Raw genomic sequence first — 21,282 nt, forward strand, 5'->3', positions numbered from 1 at the left:
CAAATAAGGGAGTGACATTTGTCAGTATTACATTGAGGCTTTTGTCTTTTAATATAGTATATAAATAGATAGATTATTGATATTGATTGATTAGTTTAGATATGACAAGAAATACCATGTTCTACACGAAGGCATCCAAGTATCCAACGAATGACCTCCATATCAACTTATCAAGAATTCAAAGAATGTAACCTCTTCAATGAAACCAAACCACAAAATTATGAGGAAGATATCAATCAATTTGAGAGATTTAATTATTTATATACTCCCTCCGTCCCCAAATGATAGGGTCTTTATGGGCAAATTTTAGTCCCAAAATGTTCACCCCATTTGCCTTTTCCAACAACCATAAATATTAATTTTTTACCAAAATTTCCTCCAATTTGCAACAATATTTGTGCAAATTTAACTTTTCCATGTAAATTTTGTTTTCCTATGTACTTTTATTACTTTCTCTCTCTACTTTTTTGCATTACTAATATCAATTTACTTTTTCAATATACTTTTACTATTCTTATTTGTGTTTATTAATTCCCGTGAAAAATGCTCATAAGGGACTATCAAAGGGGACGAAGGGAGTATTTTTTTTAAAAGAATTTATAGTAAGGTTTTGATTAGGGGTGCTTATCGAGCTGAGTCGATTACGAGATGAGGGGTGCTCGACTCAACTCGAAAACTTTTTACATGTGGTCAACTTGTGCTCGCTAAAGTTTCGAGCAATTTCGAGTCAAGTCGAGTACCTCACAATCTGCTCGTTAAAATTTTGGTCCTTCTATTATTATATGCCTTTATTTATTTTTTGTTCAATTTATATTGTTTTCCTTATTATATATAGATTTTATTAAAAATTTACTCTTTCTTTTTTTATGACATAAATTAAGGCTTAATAAGTGTCAAATTTGTTTAAAGATAGTAACTTTGTTTGTAAATTCTATATTAATATTATATTATCGAGTTGCTTACGAGCTTATCGAGTCGAGTTAGAGCTTGCTCAACTCGTGCTCGTTAACATCTCGAGTTGAGTCGAATTCGAGTCGAGCTAACTCAGTTTTGACCGAGCGTTGACGGAGTATTACGTTTTCTATCCATTTGTAAATTGTAATTGATGCTGCCTCGATTCTCATATTCGGAATAAATAATTGGAAAGTGACTTAAGCAACTATTTCGTATTAATAATAGTAAAGTGATCCAAAAACTAGTACAAGTATTCCTAATTGTGAACTTTTTGTGAAAAGATTTATTACTCATTATAGAAGTGACAATATTTGAAATTTAAACATACGTTAACTAAAAGGACATACTCCTCTGTATTTTTTAAATTAGTGTTACACATCAATTAATACGATTGTGGAGAATATAACTCTCTCATTTCATGATCCTCACCTAAATTCACTACTGCATTTTTATTATTTTTTTCACTCACGTTCATTACTTTCAATAAACTAATAACCCCACAATCTTTCTTTCACAATTTTTAAAACTCGAATCACCTTTACCTCTTAATTTATTTAAGTAAATTAAATTGTCTAAATCTATGTGCCGATCAAAGTGTACCACTTGTATTATATAAACACAAAGTCACAAAGAGAGTACCAAAGACTAGAATATTGTGTAAGCCATATCATTCATAAAGTCAATAAATGGCTTCCTCTTCAAGTTGAAGACTTTGACTTCATTTGATCCTCAATTCCGCTCAACTATCATATAGTATAAAATTTCACAACGCATTGCTTGGAAAAAGTCAACAAAAAATTGGCTCAAGGTGCCCATGGACCTAACACATACAATTGTCGTTGTTATCTACCTTACTAAATTCTTAAGTTTTATTACTCCATTTATAAAAAACAATAAGAAAATAATAATAAAAAAAACCCTTAAGTTTTATTACGACCTATATTAACATCGTAATAATAATTGATTGAAATGGTAAGTTTTTATGGTGTTTAGAGAGCCATAAAAACCGGTGAATAGTATTGATCTCAAGATCTCTTGGAATTAAGAGGAAAGCTCTAACCACTTGAGATATCCCCTGCTCTCTAATTGAAATGGTAAGTGAATGTTATTTAATACTATCCATACTAACATCATCATTCATATTACAAGAATAAAACCCCATTGAAGATAGTTGGGATAGAGCTTTTCATTAAGCTTTCTACTAATCATAAGGACTAACGAGTCTTACCCTTAATACATATTATATTAAGTTTAATAACAAATTGACTTCTTGTGATTATGTGCCTAGTTGCCTACTAACTGAAATAATATATGTTAGGAGTGGACTAGCTTACTTGTTTTACATAAAAAGTGTAGGTTGCTTAAGATCTGGCCGGTATCCTTGAAACTCTTCAACAAATTTGGCCTTATTCACGATTTATTGCATTACAAGTCTTTTTTTCACTTCTTTTACGGAGCAATCCATGACTATATAAACATGTTACATGTTCTTATCTCTTCACATTTCTACTCGTGCTTTTTAGTGTTTGTTGAAGAATTTTTCAACTTTTTTTTCTCCCTTGCTCCTTAGATTATGTAATTACTTCCGTTTCGATTTATTCATTCATTCATTCATGCATAAGATTGTTTAATTACTTGTGTTTTGCAACTTGGGATGTAATAAAAATGGGAAATCATCAGCAACAACATCAAAAAACAACATCAAGTTCTGTGTCCAAATTTATCTTCTTTGTAGTTGGTTTGTCTGTTGGAATTACATCCTGTTTTTACATCCTCAGTTTTTATTACGTTACAAATCAGAATCAGTTGTTAGCAACAGCATGCACAACATCAATATCCTCACATGTAACTCAGGCGGTGTTAGCATCTACACCATTGACACCCTCATCACCGCCTCCCCCTCCCCCTCCATCCCTGCCTCCACTACGCGAAGAGGAGAAAGAGTCAGGGGAAAAACTTCTGCATTATATAGAGGATGATGCAGAGTTGTTATGGCGGGCGTCAATGGTGCCTCAGATACCGGAGTACCCATTTCGACGTGTTCCAAAGCTTGCCTTCATGTTTTTGACAAGAGGTCCCCTGCCTTTAGCTCCTCTATGGGAGATGTTCTTTAAAGGACATGAAGATAAATTTTCTATTTACATTCATACTCATCCTAATTACACTGATCCTATGCCTAAGGATTCTGTCTTCCATGGTAGAAGGATTCCTAGCAAGGTACGTTAGTTCCTTTACATCAATCGATACGTACACTGATTTAATTTGATCATTTATCATATTTGATGTTTACAATGCATCATCAAATATATATTCTAAAATGGTACTCCGTACATTACGAGACTATAACTTAATGATTGGGTTATTGATTAATATTACTTACTACTTTAGCTTCTTATATGCAATCCTAATGATTAAAAGTGCAGATTGTGGTGTGGGGAACCATATCAATGATCGATGCTGAAAGACGATTACTAGCCTCAGCAATGCTAGACCACTCAAACGAAAAATTCATCCTACTCTCGGAAGCCTGCATCCCCTTGTACAACTTCCGAACAATCTACGACTACCTACTGATCAAGAACAATCTGAGCTTCGTAGGAATCGTACCTGTCTTCGAAAAGTCCAGCATTTACAGATGGCGGGGCAAGATGGACCCACCCCTCAAGAGATGGCAGTGGTACAAGGGTCCTCAATGGGTTGTCATGGACCGAGTTTTATCCATAGACATCCTTTCGGACAACGAATATTACTCAGTGTTTCGAGATCATGGTAGTTTCCAAGATGAACATTATGTTCAGATTTTGGTCATGCGTTATCATCCAGAGCGCAACTCAAATTGGAGCTTGACTTGGACTGAATGGAAGGGCAACCGCCATCCTACTATGTTCGGACCAAGGTCTAATATTTCAGCAGATTTGATTCAACATATGAGGTTCAGGGATAATTGTACTATTGGTGGCCAATTTACTAACATGTGCTATATTTTTGCTCGCAAATTTGCTCCTAATAGTATTAAGCAATTGTTGGAGATTAGTTCTACATTGTTTGGGTGAATATTAATCAAGGTAAAGATAGAGCAAGTGCTCTACCTTTAATATTGTTTCCTACATTGCAAAGTTGTAGTTCATTTGATTCGCAAAAATAAAAAAAATAAAAAAAATAAATAAATAAAAAAAAGTTTCAAACAAAAAATGATCAATGTGCAGGTCAAAACTTGCACAGAAATGTAACACTGGTAATATAAAAGCATCAACTTATGTGTGTTATAGACTTAAAGAAATATTTCATATTTACAAGAGAAATCAATATATAACCTGTCTACTTTGGTCACTTTGATACATTTACACCCTTGACCTAGTTATGAAATAGGCAGTAGGATATGTAATACTTCTAGCATTTAAGTTGCACATGTAATTAATAAGCAATGGAATCAGAAAATATTCAAAATTGTTAAATACTGAGATCACAAGAATAATATAGAGAGAGCATAGATGACTAATATTAGAATAGAACTAAACCTCTGAATATATATATATATATATATATATATATATATATATATATATATATATATATATATATATATATGCTGTGTGAGACTGTATGTGAACTAGTGGTGCTAGTCGAAGTGGAGGAGGTGAGGTGAGTAGGGTGTAGCAGAGGCGTAAGAGCTTTAATAAGCTGGTCAGGTTCCTCATAAGCAGGCAGGCATACGTTTGATAATCATAGAAGTTACTGTAAAATTTGTGTGTTTGCAAGAAAAGCACATATCTGTCGTAGGGGTGGAATGCCAACAAGTTGAGAGGATCCACATAATGGTGCTGCAAAAGGCAAGTCTAAAAGGCGAACCTTATGCACCAATCTCCACCACCACTTACCATCTCGTTCTCATATTCTCAAGTTGCCACAATTGCTAGGAGGAAAGTGTAACAAGGATTAGGGGAAGTATGTTGGAAATAAAGAAAGGAAACTCAAAGGGTCAGATATGGGCGCCCGATCGGGTGAGCATCGCCCGACCGGGCACTAGAAGAGTTCGTAAAATTCTGAAGTTTCGCCGCCTGATCGGACGAGCTCCGCCCGACCGGGCGCCTAACCGGGCGAACCCGCCCGACCGGACTCGAGAAGACGTCTAGAAAAAGGGAGTGTCCGCCCGATCGGGCGAGCTCTGCCCAATCGGGCCCGAGTTTGTCTGTTGGACTCCAACGGTTCCCTTGGATTCATTTTCTTGGTTAATTTCTTGTAACCCCCCATTTAAGAGGTTGATTATGGTGTTTTAATCACCATGATTATTCTGATTTTATTTTGTTATTGAAAATCCTCCTTAATCTTCCATCTTCTTCAATCTTCATTATAAATTGGAGGTTATTTTTTTGATCAAACACACAAGAAATACATATCAAACACAAGCTTGCTTAAACACATATTCTATATTGGGTATAAATAACTTGGCTCCAACCTTCCACCCAAAAAGTGCCTTTGTGTGGAACTGGTGTGTTAACCTTAGGGAACGTGCCGGCGAATACAATTGTACACCCCGGTTGTGTCGCAATTTTGTTTTCAAGTCAGTGATTTGCATTATGACACACCGTACTATTTCATTGTCATAAGATCATCTTTTCGATCTTCTTATTTTAATTTCAATATAGCCTTGAAAATACTTCTTATATTACAACAATTTGAAAACGAAAGTATATATTTTCATTGGCTACTAATTGAGTATTGATCGAAAGATTAAATGTGCAAAGAAAATTATTTTTTGAAGAAAAATTCTATTCATGTTTTTCTGGGAGCAATCCCGGAAATGGTCCCCGATCGAAGGTCAATTGTTCTCCGTTTGGGCTGAAATTTTGGGAGCTTGTTCGAGACATATGAGGCTTCATTTACAACGGTTGGATCGTTGATAGTTGCTCACATTTGGGAGTTATGGCTTCAAAGTTGAGCTGCATTTTTGGAGAGGAAATTTGGCGTACTACCGAGAATGCTCATCTTTGACACTTGAATTAAATCAAGGGAGGTCCTTCTAAACTAATTTTAATTTGATTATGATTAGCATGTGATTTTAATTCTAATAATCATTTTGGCAAATATATGAGTTGTGATTTTTGACATTATAATATTAAATGATTATTTTATCCATAATGTAGTATTTGTTACATGATTATTAGTTTATAGACTAATGTATAATCCATGTTATATATGTGTGATATTACATGGTATGATTATTTCTATTTCTTTGTTCTAATACTTGTGGTTTGAACTTAGAAATATGTTAATTGACTTTATTTACCAATTTGTTGGTTGTTTGAACATGTCTTGTTTTGTTCATTGAGAAAGTAAATATTAGGCCATTGCTTTAGATTAGTTTCTTTTAGCAATATGTTGAGTACCTAATGTTTACATGTCTATGTTAATAGATAATTCATGGTTAATTTTTATGACTTGTTAACTTGTAGGATTTATAAATTTTACCATGAATCATGTGTTATATTTGTTGAGTATGTTATCAAAGATTATTGTTTTTAGCAAATATATACAATGATATGTATATGTCATGCTTTTGGAACTTTGTTCATGCTCATACTGCTTACTTTGCATACTTTTTTTCGAGAACTTGTGTTAATAATTATATCAATTTATTAAGTATAAAAAGTTTTTGAATTAGAATTATGTGATTATTTTGTGAACAGTCATATGTGTATTTTTTCTCCATAGGAGAATATTATTGTGGTTATTGTTTTTGTGACTCTTAATTGTGGCATATATTTATAGTTCTTGTTGAAGAATATACATATATGATTGTACTACTTCTATTAATTTTGCTTTTGAAATTCTTTTGGTGGCTATCTTATATATTAGTGTGTTAACTAAGTTGTGTTAACTTTATGATAATGTTTGAGTTATTATTTAATTCAATGGTTAGATTATTTTACTTCTTTAATTGTCCATCTTAAGAGAGAGTTTTCAAGAGTTATTAATTCTTATTGCATGTTTTGTTCATTCTTGTTCTTACTTGGTTCAATTTGGTTCAGTATTGACATTTGTCTAAAGTATTGTTATCGATTTCTTTATGTGTGGAAAGTAACTCTTAAGAATTTTATTTCTTTTAACGTTATACCTAATAAATCTCCACATAATGTCAATATGGTTCAAGTAAAGAACATGAATCCAAATGTGCTTCAAGAAGCTAAAAATTCTTAGTGGATGTACAATCACTACAAGTGGTGGTCATTGGGTTTATCATCATTGTAAGGAATATTTCAAGCATCCCACACTTGAGCCTCACTGTGATCATACACTTAAGCATGGTGGCGTCCAAAGGGAAGGAAGTTACAGCAAAAGAGTCGCCAACAAGTTTTAGAAACTTGTAAACCGTTCACAGGGTGAAGGTTACACCCCTTAACGATCCAAGAGATCGTTAACTCTATAGTGGTCTGAAACCATGACCGGATATTCAGGGATGAAGGTACAAATCCAACCTAAAAGAGATTGAACCTGCCATAATAATAGGCCTCTACTTTATTCTTCTCATATTCATGTGCGCTTTCTGACTAACATACAATCAATAAGTTAACCCTAAACCTGTTTATCTATGTTGGTTGAATTTTAATGCACAAACAAAACTATTATTGGCGATCACTTGAATTATAATCATATTAGCCTAAACAAGATTATTAATTATCTTATTCAGCGTGATTACAAGTACAAATTCCCTTTAATCCTGCAAGAGATGGCGTGATCAAGCAATAACAATAATATATATCAAGCAACATAATAATCACAATCATAATCATAATATTCAATCTCAATAAAGCTTAATAATAATAGTAAGATCCTAACATGATTAATAACAAACCTTATCATGTCACTAAACAATAAAGATCAAAGCTTTATTCCTAACATGATACTAACATGATATTAAGAAAGAAATAGAAAGCATCATAGAAACATGCATGATATTAGAAATTTTAGTTATTATCCTAAACATGATACTAGGAAGCAATAAAACATCCTAACATGATACCAGGAATAATTAAAGCATGATTTTTATATCAAAATAATAACAATTTAAACTACTTACTTCGATGCCTCGTATCTCTTTCTAATAACAAAATACACACGTTAGTAACTTCAAGGAAAATATTAAATCAAACAATTAAATTAAATAATTGAAAGAGAGATTTGGGACCAAACCCTCAAAAATTATAAATCTTTCACTTCTATAGCGAAGGCAACTTCGAACTTGGATAGGTGTATCTAGAACTAATGAATGTGGAATTTTGTAAGAAGGAAGGTTTAGAAAAAGAATATAGAGAGAAAGCTTATAGCTTTAGAGAGAAAGAATAGAATTAGATGATTGTTGATTCTTGATTCTTGATGATTGAAAACGGGGAGATACGACCCCTATCTATAGAAAAATAGTCCGAAAATAAATCAAGTCCTATTCGGAATAAAACTGTCATCTGTCGCCAGGCGACAGACATCAGCGCTAGGCGACAGATGTTAGCGCCAGGCGACAAACATTGTCGTTTAATGCTAATTAAAAGATAAAACACGCTTTGTACGGAATCCTCTTCTTAATATGATTAAGTAGCAAATTCCGTGTTTATCAAATTAAAATCAAGTTTATCATAAAACACTTATTTTATTCCAAATAAAACTCTTTGAAATATAATTATCAATCCTAATTTCATTAGAATTTAAAAGAACCTTAAGATTAAAATCAATCCTAATAACCTTAGGAATAATAATTAATAGACCCTCCTCTAGATCATTGGGCCGCATATAAAATTTATTTCGGGTCCAAATTTTGTTTGGGCCCAAATTTAGTTTAAGCCATAACTTCCTCATTATTCATCGGAATTGGGCTTATAATATATCGTTGAAAAGCTCTTTTCGAGCCCAATCTAACTACACTATTATTGGATCATTATCATGAACCAAACTAAATTAGACTGGCTATTTTCATAAACAGAGTAAGAAAAGAAATGTTTTCAAAAACAGAAAGAGAGATATTTTATTAAACATCCACATCACTAGACTTTTCACACTTTCACTTCGTTCGATAATCAAATGACGTAAAAGGTATTTATCACTGGGTTTGGTTTTGAGGAGACACAATTGGGTGTCCACAATCATTGATCGCTAAGGTAAATTATTAAAGGCACCATGAAGGTATGTTCACATATTCTTTTCTCCTTTATTAACTATGTTTTGATTTTAGACTTAACTTTGACATGTGGGGGTTATGATCCTATGAGTTTATAGAATTTTTTTGTAGGAATTTAGTTCTTATGAGCCCCATGTGAAATGTGTAGATTTTTCATGTCTAATTTCAATATTTAGTAAAAGACCTTTGTCGTCTAATGTGGGGGAAAAAGTAATATGATGAATTAGTATTGGACTTAAAGTCTTGGTTTGTGGAATATCTTAACTTGTTTTTGATGTTCCATGACTTTGTATGTGAATGTTGGTTTATCTCCATACACCACAATGTTGGATTTATTGTTGGATTATTAGATTATCTCCATATACCATAATATTTGGCAATCTCCATGCATCACAATTGAATTATCTCCTTTACTATAATAATTCGTTTTTAGCAATTTTATGCTTTATGCCATGTTTATACATATACCAAGTGATTGGCTATGCATATTGGAATTCTCATGTCTGATTGTTATATTTTCTTCTATATATTTATTTTGTTTATTGAGTGAACAAGTTGACTACCTAAGGAATAAGAGGCATTAATATTAGACCTTTCTATTATTTGATGCAAAGCATGAAAGTGACTACTAGTTATGCTAAACATTATTATTTGTTTGCCTTGATTTGTTGTTTTGATATCTCTATGTTTGAAGAGTGGTTCCTTAACTTAATGAATTGATGATGTGAGTGATTGTTTACCTTGGAAGAAATTATTGAGAATAAGTTAGATTATTTCTAACATGATTAGAGTTCTCCTATCTTTTTATGGAGTATGCTTTCTAAAATTTCTTCTAAAGTTTTTCAATGTCAATTCTCTAAGTGTTGTTGGAAGTGTTCAAGGCTAAACTTGTGAGTAAAGGTTACTTTGATTTTCTTGTCTTAATGGAACAATGTAGGTCTTACTTAGATGACTTATTTATTTTGGATCCTTATCCTTGATGATAAGCTTCCTTTTAGTGGTTGAAGTTTGTTAAGCCTTCTAAGTGGTGACTTATGTGAATTTATTGGAGAGTTCCATTTTAAAGATAAGAAATGTGAGTTGAAAGTTCAAGTGTGAATTGACTTAAGTTTATTACCTAGAAAGTAGTACAAGAATTTGGTTAGTACCTTGTGAGGATCTAATACTTATGATTAAGTTTGCTTCTCACTACTTGATTCAAGGTAATATATTTGTTGTATGTCTACAATGTGAGTAGTGTGGTAGTGTTGAGAATCACATGTGATTTGTAGTTAACAACTTTTTTGAACTTCTTATCTTTCCAATTTTGTTGAGTAATTTTCACGATTTGGATTATGACAATATGTTTTATTATTTTGAGAATAATAATATCATTATGAGTTTTTGGTTCTTTCCAAAGTGTCATACATGTTTTGCGATTGGAAATTTTTTTGCGATGATATGATATTTGTTGTTCATATCATCATTTGAATGGAATATGTTTTAGCATGAATTATGTGTACTTTAAGGAGGTCTTAAAGTATGTCTTGAGTGGGGTATGCTAATACGTCTAGCTATGTGATGATAAATAGTGACATGCATTGCTATTTATTTTTACATAGCATATTTTTGTGAAATGATTGTAGTATAATATTTTACAAATTTTATTAGTGAATGATTTTTAACGTTGGTTTTGCTTCATCTTTTACTAAGTATATTTTTAGGTACAAAAGTTGTGAAATACTCTATCTTTCGGGAAAGGTTGTTTAACAATTTTCCGAAAGACAAGTGTTGGAGATTGGTGGTTGATGAAGTACGTTCACTAATGAGGCGGCTATGTTATTTTCAAGGATTAAACTTGATTGGTAAGGTTTTGGAAATTCAAGTTTTGGATTGTCTTGTTACTTTATCCTCATAATGGTGAATATGACATATTTTTCTAACCATTTGTGCAAATTAAGTTGATTTTGGTAACATGCTAGTTTTCCTTATTTGAAAAGTATTCTAGCGAAATAGTTTTGCACTATGGTAAGGAAATAATTGGGACATGTAACAATCCTTGATAATTTATAAATGTCGAGGGGGATAAACTTTAAACCCATGTGGAAAGATTCAAAGCATTACTTTCCTATCCCTATGGCATGTGTTGTAGTGCTTGATTGAGGTTGAGCTCTTTCGAGTTCTTAATGGATCAATAAACCATTTAAGTTGGTGCTATTTGAGATGCACTTGATTGATCCACCGTTTGAGGTTGAGTCCTTTGACTCTTAATGAATCCAAATGTTTGAGTGGACGCACTAAAACTTTGGAATCACCGTTGTTTATAGTTGTTGTGAGATTGCGCATTAAGCTTTTAATGAATCCATGGTCTTGTGGGGATTAATGGCTACAATGTAGCATTTGTTAAAGTTTTTAGGAACATGTTTTAACCCCATTGACTAAGTGCTTTTGAGAAGTGCTTGTGATTCACCTATGTGGTTGTGAAGACTAGCCATCTTCTATGGAAAACTTGGGCGGATTTCCTAGAGCTTCCACTAGACCTAAGGTGAATATGCTTGGCTGTAAAAGACCATATTTGTTCGCGGGGTTCAAGTAAATTTTTGGAGTGATGTATGTGTTGTGGGGGTCTTGCACTAAATCTTGGAATTTCAAGGTTCGTCCACTCCATGATCAAGAGTTTTAAGGGTTTTAAGGTTTGTCCACCCTTAGACTTGTAGTTCATTGCCTCATTTCACTAAGCACTAGATTTCAAATTACTTATATAATATCTAAGTGTTATTTATTGATCTCCTCTTATGCACAATATGTTGCTTATCCTCATCTTTCGTTGGCTTTTCTTTCATTAAGGGGGGATTGTTGGAAATAAAAAAAGGAAATTTAAAGGGTCAGATATGGGTGCCCGATCAGGCGGACATCGCCCGACCGGACGCGAGAAGAGTCGTAAAATTCTGGAGTTCCGCCGCCTGATCGGGCGAGCTCCGCTCGACCGAGCGCCCGACCGGGCGAGACCCGCCCGACCAGGCGCGAGAAGACATCTGGAAAAAGGGAGTGTCTGCTCGATCGGGCGCGAGTTTGTCGTTGGACTCCAACGGTTCCCTTGGATTCCTTTTCTTGGTTAATTTCTTGTAATCCCCCATTTAAAAGGCTGATTATGGTGTTTTAATCGCCATGATTATTCTAATTTTATTTTGTTATTGAGATTCCTCCTTGATCTTCCATCTTCTTCAATCTTCATTATAAATTGGAGGTTATTTTTCTGATCAAACACACAAGAAATACATATCAAACACAATTTTGCTTAAACACATAATCTATATTGGGCATAAGTTACTTGGCTCGAACCTTCCACCTAAATGTGTCTTTGTGTGGAAGTGGTGTGTTAACCTTAGGGAACGTGCTGGCAAATACAATTATGCACCCCGATTGCGCCAGAATTTAGTTTTCAAGTTAGTGATTTGCATCACGACACACCGTACTCTTTCATTGTTATAAGATCATCTTTTCGATTTTCTTATTTTAATTTCAATATAGCCTTGAAAATACTTCATATATTACAACAAAAGTATTCTTATGCTGCGTGACCATATGCATCACTAGGAGGTGTGCCTTGTTCGGTTCGTATCTCAACAAGGTCTTTCCAGGGGTAGTATTGTAAAAGTTGATGCCAACACGAAGCAAATCCTTGTCATCAGGCAATTGTATGGTCTAGTGGGGGTCTAAGTTGGAGAGATTAATCGAGGGAGAGCAATCTGTCTTTGCACTCTAACTTTGGTAATCATCTTGTGTGAAACATTGAGAACCATAAAGCAAAAGCTCACTCAACTCGTACTCCCCATGGAACCCTCAATCTCATCAGCATCCTCACCGGACTCAACGGAGAGAATGAGCACAGAGCACCACTACCTAAGTCAGATTGAGCCACATCTGATGCAGCTCGGAGTCTCTCCGCCTCTCTCACCCTCCTAACGGATGTAGTCAACCCTCTAGAAAACAGTGTCAAAGTCATCGTCATCACCATAGTCAATACAATAGCGTTTCAACGGCGGTGGCTATTGATAACAATATAAAATAAAACATTTAAGAGGTCGTTTGGTTCACTAAGTTGGAATGAAATGGTATGGATTCTCATACTTGGGTAGTATGGATTTTATATCCCATATCAATCTAAAGTTGTTTGATTTAATCATGGATAGGGGTGTCCATAATTTGGATTAAAACCGAAATCTAATCCAATCCAAACCGAATTATCAATTCGGATCGGATCCGAACTTTGTATTAATTAATTAAATGACTTGATGTTGAACTATTTATTTTAATCATGATTTTGAAGACTTATATTTATATTAAAGCTTAATTTTCATAGTTGTATTAGGCGCTAAAAAAATATATTAAAATTTGGATTTTCGGATCGGATCCAAATAACTGAAATTTAATTCGGATTGGATTGAGAGAGAAATTCGGTTCGGATCGGATTGAAAATTAAAAACCGAATTATATTTCGGATTAGATCAGATTTAGACTAAATCCAAACAGAATACCGAATGGACACCCCTAATCATGGAATAGATTCTCATCCTTGAGTGGTAGAGTGGTAGTATGGATTATGAATCCTTGGGAGATAGTGAGTATGAGATTCCAAGGAAATGAGGTGGAGTTAGAAAACCCATGTATGAGATTCCATACTTAAATAAAACCGGAATTCATTCCAGCTCATTCCAAGAAGTTTAACCAAATAGTCCCTTAATTAACTTCTTATTCAAATATATACTCAATCTAATTCATTTTCGAACTTTATTCAATTTCCTACCTAATAATATTCATAACATGCATAATAGATAAATTGAAACATAGTACATTTAAATGTTCTTAATTAAGGATTACAAAGATTTAATTTCATTTTGAATTATTGACATTCAAATTTTGATTAATTTAACTTAATTCAACATCAAATAATGATATTTTAACATACAACATCATTTACAAAGGAACATACCTAACATTCACAATATAACAATAACTTGAAATTTCCATCATTTTATTTGACAACCAAAATAATCAGACATACTTACTTAAACATAATCATAATTCACTTGAATACCTTATTTAATCAAATATAAAACATACTCAATTAAACATATATTCTGAAAATAATTACACCAATCAAATTTAAATTAGAAAAAAAAAAAAAAAAATCAGTAAACTGCAAAAATTAAAATTAAAATTAAGATCTAGAATCGCACCTTCGTCGCCATAGGCCTGTGGGCATGGACGTTTTGGTGAGACATGGAAGTCCTCCCTCGCCGGAAACTTGCGCCGCGCGTGAAGGAGTTCTCGCCGGAATTAATTTGAGCAGCCTTGCCTCTCTTGTGGCCCGATCCGTCTCGGTGGGTGGGTGGGGGGCTGCCGGCCTGCCGCAGTTCCTTCGTCGATGCTGCCGGTGACAGATACCCCCTCCGTCCTTTGTTAAAAATGGGACTCTAACAAAAGTATGGAGGGAGTATGAAGTTGAGTTTGGAAAATCCAAATTCCACTCAAATGAGATACATACAGTACGTTGTATTTGGTGGATATACTTGAATTGTGATCCAATTTACATGGGTGAGGGGCACTTTTGTTGAGGTTTATAACCGAGTATAAATAAATAATGAAAATTTTCTATAACCAGCCCTTTTCGGAAAGTTTAAGTTAATCTCCGAGATAAATCTGTAAATATATCTCCTTTTATAATATATCGTATTTCTTTTATCGTTTAACTAATAAAAATAAAATAATAAAAAATTAATGCATAAAGTTATGAGATGAGATAAATTAAAATGTGGATTAGATTAATTTGGGCTTCCTCGATCCTTTTGCTATAAGTTTCTTATCCACAGCTAGTGATGAGAATTCTGAATTCCTAATGTTATTTTGTACTGTACTCCATATTCCATAGTTGTTATGGTCTTTTTTTTTGCAATTAATAATGGTGATAAGAGTTTGTATACGTGTTGTTTTATCATATAATATGGTGTATTTTATTATCATTACTTTTGTTGAAATATAGTTGGTTAAGATTTTCTGTACACTTCTGGCTAACGATAATTTGTCATGTTCGGGATGTCTTTTGATTTCACCTTAAATCAAAAATTTAATTGTTGACAATATTCATGAGGAAAAATATACAATCCGTATAAATATTTTTATGGATGTAAATATCCACACACTATTTTTAAAAGTTCAAAAAACGTGGCGATTAATAGTCCTAAAGACAAATCAATAACAACTTAGGGCCTGTTTACATTTACTTAATTTCAGTTCAATTCAATTCAATTCATTTCAGTTCCTAATTTCCCTCTCTCATAAAATATTTATTTCAGCTCAGCTCAGCTCAGCTTAGCTCAGCTCAGTTCAGTTTAGTTCAACTCCAATCAGTTCAATTCAGTTCAGTTCAGCTTCAATCAGTTCAGTTCAACTCGGTTCAGTAAATGTGAACAGGCCCTAAATACTAAAACAGACACCGGGGGTGACACGTGTCATATTGTGGTGTTGTTTTTTCCCTCCAAAACTCCCTTTCCCCTTTTAACTTTTTTTTTTTTGTTAATATTAGATTCTATAATAAAATCATTTTAAATATTTTATGTTATCTTTATGACAATTTTTTTTGTTAATATTTGATATTGATTCTATAATAATATCATTCCAAATCTTTTATGTTGTCTTTATTTTTAAATGGAGTATTATTAAATTTTGTCGAAAAAAGTAATAATAAATTGATTCATATAATAGATGGTAAAGATATTACTTTAAAAAAAAAACACTTAATTTTTTCCAATTCCTTTAGCTAATATTTTTTTTTCAATAGGACTATAGGTTCAAATTAATTATCTGAAATTTTACTACTACGTATATATTATTACAAATTAAGGACTTATAAAGTATAGTATAGCTATGAAATAAATGTTGTGTTTGACAATTATATCATATGTCTAATTCTAGGAAAAGGTAAAATATCAATTAATTTTAGTCTGTTGTTTGATTAATTTTTGATGTTTATTAAAAATTCATTTATAAATAAGTATTTATTAATATAGCCAACTGGACTCGATCAAACCAAGCCTCGCCTGGAAAAATTCTCGGGTTTAGGTAGCTCAAATTTTCATTTTTGTTTAATGTGTTGCTTGCCTATTAATATAGATTATGACATGATAATTTCTATATTTGATGTGTATGTTTTATCAGATTTTATTTGTTAGATATTCTTACAAAAATTAAACTTACCGTGCATGACACGGGCCTTAAGCTAGTAAGTAATTAAACTAGAGAATATAAATTATCCAAACAAAATATTCCTAAGAGTTATCGCATGTAATTTTTAAAAGGGTGAGAATTATTATGGAAATTATTACAGAATACGCGACGATGGTTTTTTATTCTATATTTTTATTTTGTATTTGTTGATATTTTGGAAAGATGATTTTTATTTATTGGGAAAAATGATAATTGTTGTCTTTCGTTTTTAGCTAATCTTATACTCCCTCCGTGTTTTAATAAGTGTTACATTTTGACCAAACACACATGTCGATACACGACTTTGACCATTAATTTATCTAATCATATGTTAATAAAATTATACTCCCTCCGTCCCTAAATTATATTCCTACTTCTCTCTATTATGTGAGGAATAAATGCTAGAAGTAGGAATGTAATTTAGGGACGGAGGGAGTAGGAAAATTGATATTATGAAAGTATATGTTATAACTAATCCAACAATATATTATACAATAACATTTGTTTTTTATAAAGTTAATCAAGTCAAATTCATTATGTGAATAGTGAAAAAAATCAAATTGTAATACTTATTAAAACACAGAGGAAGTAAGGCTTAATGCAGTGTTAAATTTGTCTTTTTGTTGCTGGTAATTTATCTAGGTTTGGTTGTTGTCATTTTTGTTGTTCTCAATCATATTAATACGAAAAATTGTATCATACATAGAGTATATATTACGATTTCTATTCATTTGTAATTGATGTTGCCTCAATTCTCATGTTCGGAATAAATCATTGGAAAGTGACTTATGGCACTACTTCGTGGTAGTATTATTGATAATTGATTAAATGTAAAGTGTTCTAAAAACTAGTACTCCGTACAAGTATTCCTAATTGTCAACTTTTTGTGAAAAGGTTATTACTCATATATAGAAGTGACAATATTCGAAATTAAAACATACATATAGCTAAAAAGACGTATAGGTATGTACCAAAGACTTATAATATAGTTGATAGATATAAAACATATTTTTGGACCTCGACCATTAATTTAAGATTTTAGTTAAAGCCCATAATTGATTAATACAATCTATCACATCCCTTACAAGAGAGCCCGTTGGACTGTGGATGCTGCATGGGATCTTCATAAATGATGAAGTCAATAAATGGCTTCCTCTTCTAGGCTCTACCTGAAGACTTTGACTTCATTTGATCCTCCATCCTGCTCAACTTTCATATAACATGCATTTTACTTGGAAAAAGTCAACAAAAACTTGGCTCAAGGTGCCCATGGACTTAACACACATACAATTGTCACTGTTATCTACTTCAATTCTCAGGTTTAATTACGAGTAATTTCATGTTTCTATTCTTGATAAACGTGGAATGTATCTTATAGGGATAAACTTGTCTTTTCAGATAGCAAAATAGGGATTAAAATGTAATTTTCTATTTTTTTTCTCCTTTTGCACAATTACTAACATATTTGGTTGTTCCATTGAAGCAGCTTCTCTCCTCCATTGAAGCACCTTTCTCTCCACCATTGAAGCAGCTTTTGAGGTTAAAAAAAAAAAAAACTACTCTTTAGAGTTAACAATGCCCTTTCTTTATCCACTTTTTTCTTAGGGTTTTCGTAGAATTCAGCCGGAAATGGCTGTCAAGATGGTGGGTTGGAGTTGGTCTATGCTGTGGTGGTGGCTTGTTGTCAAATCTGGGTAACGATTCCACCATTGTCGCGTTGATAAGCGGCAGAAGAAGGAAGCAGGAGAGAGAAGGGAAGGAGGGAGAGGAGTGAGTCAGCAACCAAAAAATAACTAAAATATTAATGAAGTTGCTTTTATTTACAAGAAGGGAAACTGGGGCTTCCCCATTAATTACTCCCCCCCCCCCCCCAAAAAAAAAAAAAAAAAAAAAATCTAAAGTTTTATTACGACCCATGTTAATATCGTAATAAATGAGTAATAATTGGTTGAAAACTTACAATGGTAAGTGAATGTTATTTAATACTACCTATACTAACATCATTCATATAACAAGGATCAAACCCCATTGAAGATAGTCGGTCTAGAAATTTTCATTAAGCATTCTACTAACGACTAACGAGTCTTACCCTTAATATACAATATATTAAGTTTAATGATAAGTTGACTTGTTGTGATTATGTGGCTACTAACTGAAATAATATTAGTAGGGAAGCTTGTTTTTCCATAAAGTGTAGGTTGCTTAAGATCTGGTATACTTAAGACTCTTTAATTAATTTAGCCCTTATACACGATTTATTGCATCACAATTCTTATTTGACTTCTTTTACGGAGCAATCTATCCATGTGTTTATTAACATGTTACATAAATGTTCATATCTCATCACAACAATATCTATCATTTCTGTATAATACTATGTAATTACTTCCGTTTTGATTTATTCATTTATTCATATGGTTGTTTAATTACTTGTGTTATGCAAGTTGGGCATTAATAAAAATGGGAAATCATCAACAACAACAACATCAAAAAACAACAGCAAGTTCAGTGTCTAAATTTGTCTTTTTTGTAGTTGGTTTGTCTGTTGGAATTACATCCTGTTTTTACATCCTCAGTTTTTATTACGTTACAAATCAGAGTCAGTTATTAGCAATAGCATGCACAACATCAACATCCTCACAACATGTAACTCAGGCGTTAGCATCTACACCATCGCCGCCTCCTCCGCCACCATCACCGCCTCCCCCTCCCCCTCCATCCCCGCCTCCAGCACGCGAAGAGGAGGATGACTCTGCAGGGGAGAAACTGCTGCATTATATAGAGGATGATGCAGAGTTGTTATGGCGGGGGTCATTGGTGTCTCAGATACCGGAGTACCCTTTTCGACGGGTTCCAAAGCTTGCCTTCATGTTCTTGACAAGAGGTCCCCTGCCTTTAGCTCCTCTATGGGAGATGTTCTTTAAAGGACATGAAGATAAATTTTCTATTTACATTCATACTCATCCTAATTACACTGATCCTATGCCTAAGGAATCTGTCTTCCATGGTAGAAGGATTCCTAGCAAGGTACGTTACTTCTCTTACACCAATCGATACAAATGTTACACTAATTTAATTTGATGTATGCAATGCATCTATCATCAAATATATATATCCTAAAATGGTACTTTATATACATCAGTGGAAAATATTATAACTTAATGATTGGTTATTGATTAATATTACTACGTACTTTTAGCTGCTTCATATAAGGATCCTAATATTATAATTGCGCGCAGAGTGTGGAGTGGGCAAACATATCAATGATCGATGCTGAAAGACGGTTACTAGCCTCAGCACTCCTAGACTACTCAAACGAAAAATTCATCCTCCTCTCGGAAGCCTGCATCCCCTTGTACAACTTCACAACAGTCTACGACTACCTACTGATCAAGAACACTAATCTCAGCTTTGTAGGAATCGAACCTGACTTCAAAAAGTCGAGCCCTTACAGATGGCGGGGGAAGATGGATCCACCCCTCAAGAGATGGCAGTGGCAGAAGGGTGCTCAATGGGTTGTCATGGACCGAGTTTTATCCATAGACATCCTTTCGGACACCAAATACTACCCTGTGTTTCGAGATCATTGTAGTTCGCCTTGTCAGAATCAAGATGAGCATTATGTTCAGATTTTGGTTATGCTTAATCATCCAGAGCGCAACTCGAATTGGAGCTTGACTTGGACTGAATGGAAAGGCAACCGCCATCCTACCATGTTCGGATCAAGGTCTAATATTTCAGCAAATATGATTCAAGAAATGAGGTTCAGGGATAATTGTACTATTGGTGGCCAAATTACTAACATGTGTTATCTTTTTGCTCGCAAATTTGCTCCTAATAGTATTAAGCTGTTGTTGGAGATTAGTTCTACATTGTTTGGCTGAATAATATTAATTAAGGTAAAGAGTAAGTCATCTATATTTAATACTATTGTTTCCTACATTGCAAAGTTGTATGTATTACATCTAGTTCATTTGTTTCGCAAAATAAAAATAAACTACATCGATCAGGTTCATTTAATTTGTTGACCAATATGATACCATATTTTCCGAATACAAATGCTACATTTTAATTAAAATAATACTACTAAAAAATTTGAAAATCATGATCGTCAATAAATTTAACTGGTTGAAGACTTGAAGCGTAAAATAATCAATGACAAGTTTCAACCAAAAGAAAATGATCAATGTGCAGGTCAAAACATGCACAGAAAATCTAACACTAGTAATATAAAGAATCAACTTTTGTGTGTTATAGACTTTAAGTACTCAATGTTTAATACTTCGTATATACAAGAGAATCCACTTTGATCACTTTGATACATGCATTTACAAATTACAACCTTCACCTTGTTATGAAATGGGCAGTAAGAAATGTAATACTAATAGCAAAGTTGGACCACACCAATTGGTACAAATGTACAATAAACATGGACCTGCAGCTTTAGGCCAGCCAGTTTATAGCTTAGTTTGGGCCAGTTCTGGACTGAACCTAATATATGGCCCACTGATCACCTTTGCTCGGAGCAAATAGCTTTATGCTCAAAGATGATATACTACCTGTGGAACATATTATTTACAACTTTTGTCAAAAATGGAAATTTCACATTAGATGCAACTTTCTCATTCTTTTCTTTTTAGTAAATTTTTGTAAATAAAGTTACTCAAATACCCTTACTCAAGATATCATAAACACAATTAAACAACTAAATCAGAATTCATTTAGATAATAATTTAACTTAATTGAGAGTGAGGGATAGCTCAAGTGGTTAGAGCTTCCCTCCCGGTTCCAGGAGATATTGGGATCGATTCTCACCCCGCCCTTGTGGCTCTCTAAACACCAAAAAAAAAAAAAATTTAACTTAATTAACATAATTTTTCTCACCAAATACTATTCACCCAAAACAAATTCCAATC

At 33.2% G+C, this 21,282-nt stretch overlaps 2 protein-coding genes across 2 annotated transcripts; both read left to right on the forward strand.

The window, feature by feature from the left end:
* The first annotated feature begins 2,619 nt into the window (after window positions 1-2,619).
* On the forward strand, window positions 2,620-4,007 carry LOC145587864 (glycosyltransferase BC10-like). Its single transcript, XM_081644536.1, has 2 exons — window positions 2,620-3,171; window positions 3,378-4,007. Exons 1-2 carry the CDS (start codon window positions 2,620-2,622, stop codon window positions 4,005-4,007), a joined length of 1,182 nt encoding a protein of 393 aa, XP_081500662.1.
* A 14,819-nt stretch (window positions 4,008-18,826) lies between these two features.
* On the forward strand, window positions 18,827-20,250 carry LOC145589297 (glycosyltransferase BC10-like). Its single transcript, XM_081645818.1, has 2 exons — window positions 18,827-19,393; window positions 19,606-20,250. The coding sequence occupies exons 1-2, from the start codon at window positions 18,827-18,829 to the stop codon at window positions 20,248-20,250; spliced, it is 1,212 nt and encodes a 403-aa protein (XP_081501944.1).
* Window positions 20,251-21,282: the final 1,032 nt, after the last annotated feature.

The sequence above is a fragment of the Chenopodium album genome, chromosome 17 (assembly GCF_948465745.1).
Source record: "Chenopodium album chromosome 17, dcCheAlbu1.1, whole genome shotgun sequence".
Lineage (NCBI taxonomy): Eukaryota > Viridiplantae > Streptophyta > Magnoliopsida > Caryophyllales > Amaranthaceae > Chenopodium > Chenopodium album.